Consider the following 2,642-nt stretch of genomic DNA (forward strand, 5'->3'; position numbering starts at 1 on the left):
CTATACTTACCTAGATTTGCCTATCTTATTTATTTCCCATGCTCTGACCTTTGACCCTATTGCTCAGCCAACAAACTGACCTGCTTTCAGACCTCTTAGGGATGAGGTACATAGGTAGCATCTGTTTGTGATCGCTCTGGGCTTTTTGTTTTGATTGGCTTCTCTCATAACAAAGCACTGTAATCATGCATGTGAAGCCAGAACTGAACCTTGAGAATCACTTAGTTCAACTTAATCATTTTAAAGATGAAGAAACTAAGGCCCTGAGGAAAGCAAGTATGTAACAGAATTGGTATTCAATTTAAAGAGATCTGAGAAGTAGAAACTAAAAAAAATTACTTTGCTTTATTCTTTTAACCCTCTTAATATTTACAAGGAAGACAAAAAAAATGAGATTTGCTTACAATTTCTTGGCAAATGAAGAGAATATTGCTTCCTGAGCACCTATCAGATAAAAGTTAGCCATCCCCCCTCTCCCCCCACCCCCAACTGCTAGAACAGCTGTTTACAGTATAGATGGAGTTATCTGGTTCACAATTATCTTCTGACATGCTGACTGGTTGATGAGAGGCTGGCTCCTGGCTCCAAATCTCATTGATGCTGACTGGGAAAATAGCCTTTGCCCCCTCCCTCCCCATTCCCTCTCATGATAATAATTAATCTTAAATTCCCCCAGTAGGCCTCTGAATGTGCTTTTTGTGAATATTGCAGAAATCATCCACTTAATGTTCCTCATGGCATTTCCAGGGAGGCCATCTCCCCTACAGGGGAGGGGGTGGGAAGCTTTCCTCTCCAGGAATCCAGGGGACCTGGAATGATCTTCATTAGATCGGGGTGGTCAGTGCTTTCCAAGGGTCACTCACCTGGGGCTAGATATAGCTGAAAACATTAAAAATGGGAGGAGGAACCCCTGGCTTTGTGGGGATGGGTTTCAAGACCACTGGTCTGTAAACTTTCTGGCTCGGGCTACCAGGCTCCTTGCAGAAATGGCCCATCTCCCCTGGGGAAGATGGACTTTTTCTCCAAAGCCCCAGGCCTGGCACAGGAGACTGAGGCAGACCTCCTGGACTCTGGTAGATGGGTTGTCCATGATATTGGAATGGACAACAACTCCAGGCACTCATTCGGCCCATGAGGGAGGCTGAAGGGACCTTAGGGGATTCCTTCTCTGCCCTGGAGGAAGCAGGTACAGGAGCAGTCTCTGAACCCAAGGTCTCAGGTCTCTTTTTGCTTTTTTTCCCCTCATAGGCAGGAACCTCCCTGTGAACTGAGAGCCCATCTAACCCTCCAGAGTAGCTTTGGGTGGGCCGGGGTTCTTCCCAGAAGGAAGCAGGCAGCTGTCTTTTCCTCATAGGTACTTGGTCTGGCCTGGAGGCCTCTGGGATTTGCTCTTGAAGGGCCTGTTCTTCAGGAAAATTCTCTTCCATTCCTGCATTTCCTGGGCCCTTCTCGGTGTTGCCATTAGAGGGGGTACGGCAACGGCCATCCTCAGGCCCCCTTTTTGAGTGTGATTCCGCAGATCTATTGGGATAGCATCTTGGCATTCGGGAATATTTCTGAGAAAACCGCTTGAGCTGTTTCTGCAGGTACTTTCTGTGGTCTACAGAGCGTCGGCAAGGGGCAGACTTGTCCAGGGCGGCTTTGATGTCACTGGAGGCCAGGTTCACGAAATTGAGAAGCATCTTCACCTCACTGTCAGATGCCATCTCCCTGAGTGTACCTCCTGGAGATTTCCATGAAGAGCTACTTTTCCCTGGCCTACGCTTAGCAGATGGACAAAGGGCAGACCTAATAATAAAGTCATAACAACAACTATAAGAATGATAAGCAGTAGCTGGCATTTGTATGACTTTTAAAGGTTTGCAAAGTGCTTTCACCCATTATCTCCTTTCAGCAAAAAAATGAGGACCTTGATATCTGTGGGAAGCACATGATGAACCACAGCCAGAGATGCATTTTCCACCTCTGGCAGGCGCCCACCCACCATACACACTTGCCGACTTCCCTGGTGGGCTAACACCTAAATGCCTAACCAGCAAACTTTCTTTCATTAGCATTAGGATCTGCAACATTCAGAACTTATCCTGCCTTTTTGAAAGCAGTGCACCCCCCTGCTTCCCAATGCCATTCTCCTTTAGACCTCCCTTCACTGCACCTCAATTTTCCCCTCCAGCCCTTCCAGAAAACCCACCTCTTATTCTCAGTGCCACCCCCCCCCCATATGCATCTTCCTCTTATTTTCACACTCTCTTACAGGACACCAATTATTTTTCTCCCCCTCCACAAGTCTCCATCTTCCTTGCAATTCTCTCACCACAGCCCAAACTTATTCTCCATTTACAACACCACCCTTCACACCCACTTATTCTCCTTCCACACCAACTCACTGCATCCCTATTCTCTAACCCCGCCCAAGACCCCATTCCTTCTCACTTGCCCACTCACTACAATCCGGATTATTCTTTCTTCCATACCCTCACAACTCCCCTCACACTTTCTACTTATAACTGCCAATTATCCGCCTCCCCCCCCCCATCCTCCTCTTAGCCTCTACCATCCTGAAAAGATTCTCTCTCCTAGATTGCCTCTGAGTTAGGAAGGAGAGGGCTCTGTTCCTAAGTCATTTGGTTACATAGGTAACA

The 2,642-nt window shown here is 47.3% G+C and overlaps 1 protein-coding gene across 1 annotated transcript in view; it reads right to left on the bottom strand.

Annotated features, from left to right (window-relative positions):
- Positions 1 to 358: 358 nt before the first annotated feature.
- Positions 359 to 2,642, bottom strand: part of FAM181A (family with sequence similarity 181 member A) — a 2,486-nt gene continuing 202 nt past the window's right edge. The window contains exon 2 of the mRNA XM_069086059.1: positions 359 to 1,788. Within this exon, the coding sequence (XP_068942160.1) occupies positions 870 to 1,706 (837 nt within the window). The 5' untranslated portion in view covers positions 1,707 to 1,788 and the 3' untranslated portion in view covers positions 359 to 869. The remainder of the gene's footprint in view (positions 1,789 to 2,642) is intronic.

This window comes from Petaurus breviceps, unplaced genomic scaffold, assembly GCF_028583685.1.
Source record: "Petaurus breviceps papuanus isolate PSGF00001 unplaced genomic scaffold, PetGlider_PUasm1.0 177, whole genome shotgun sequence".
In the NCBI taxonomy this organism is placed as follows: Eukaryota; Metazoa; Chordata; class Mammalia; order Diprotodontia; family Petauridae; genus Petaurus; species Petaurus breviceps.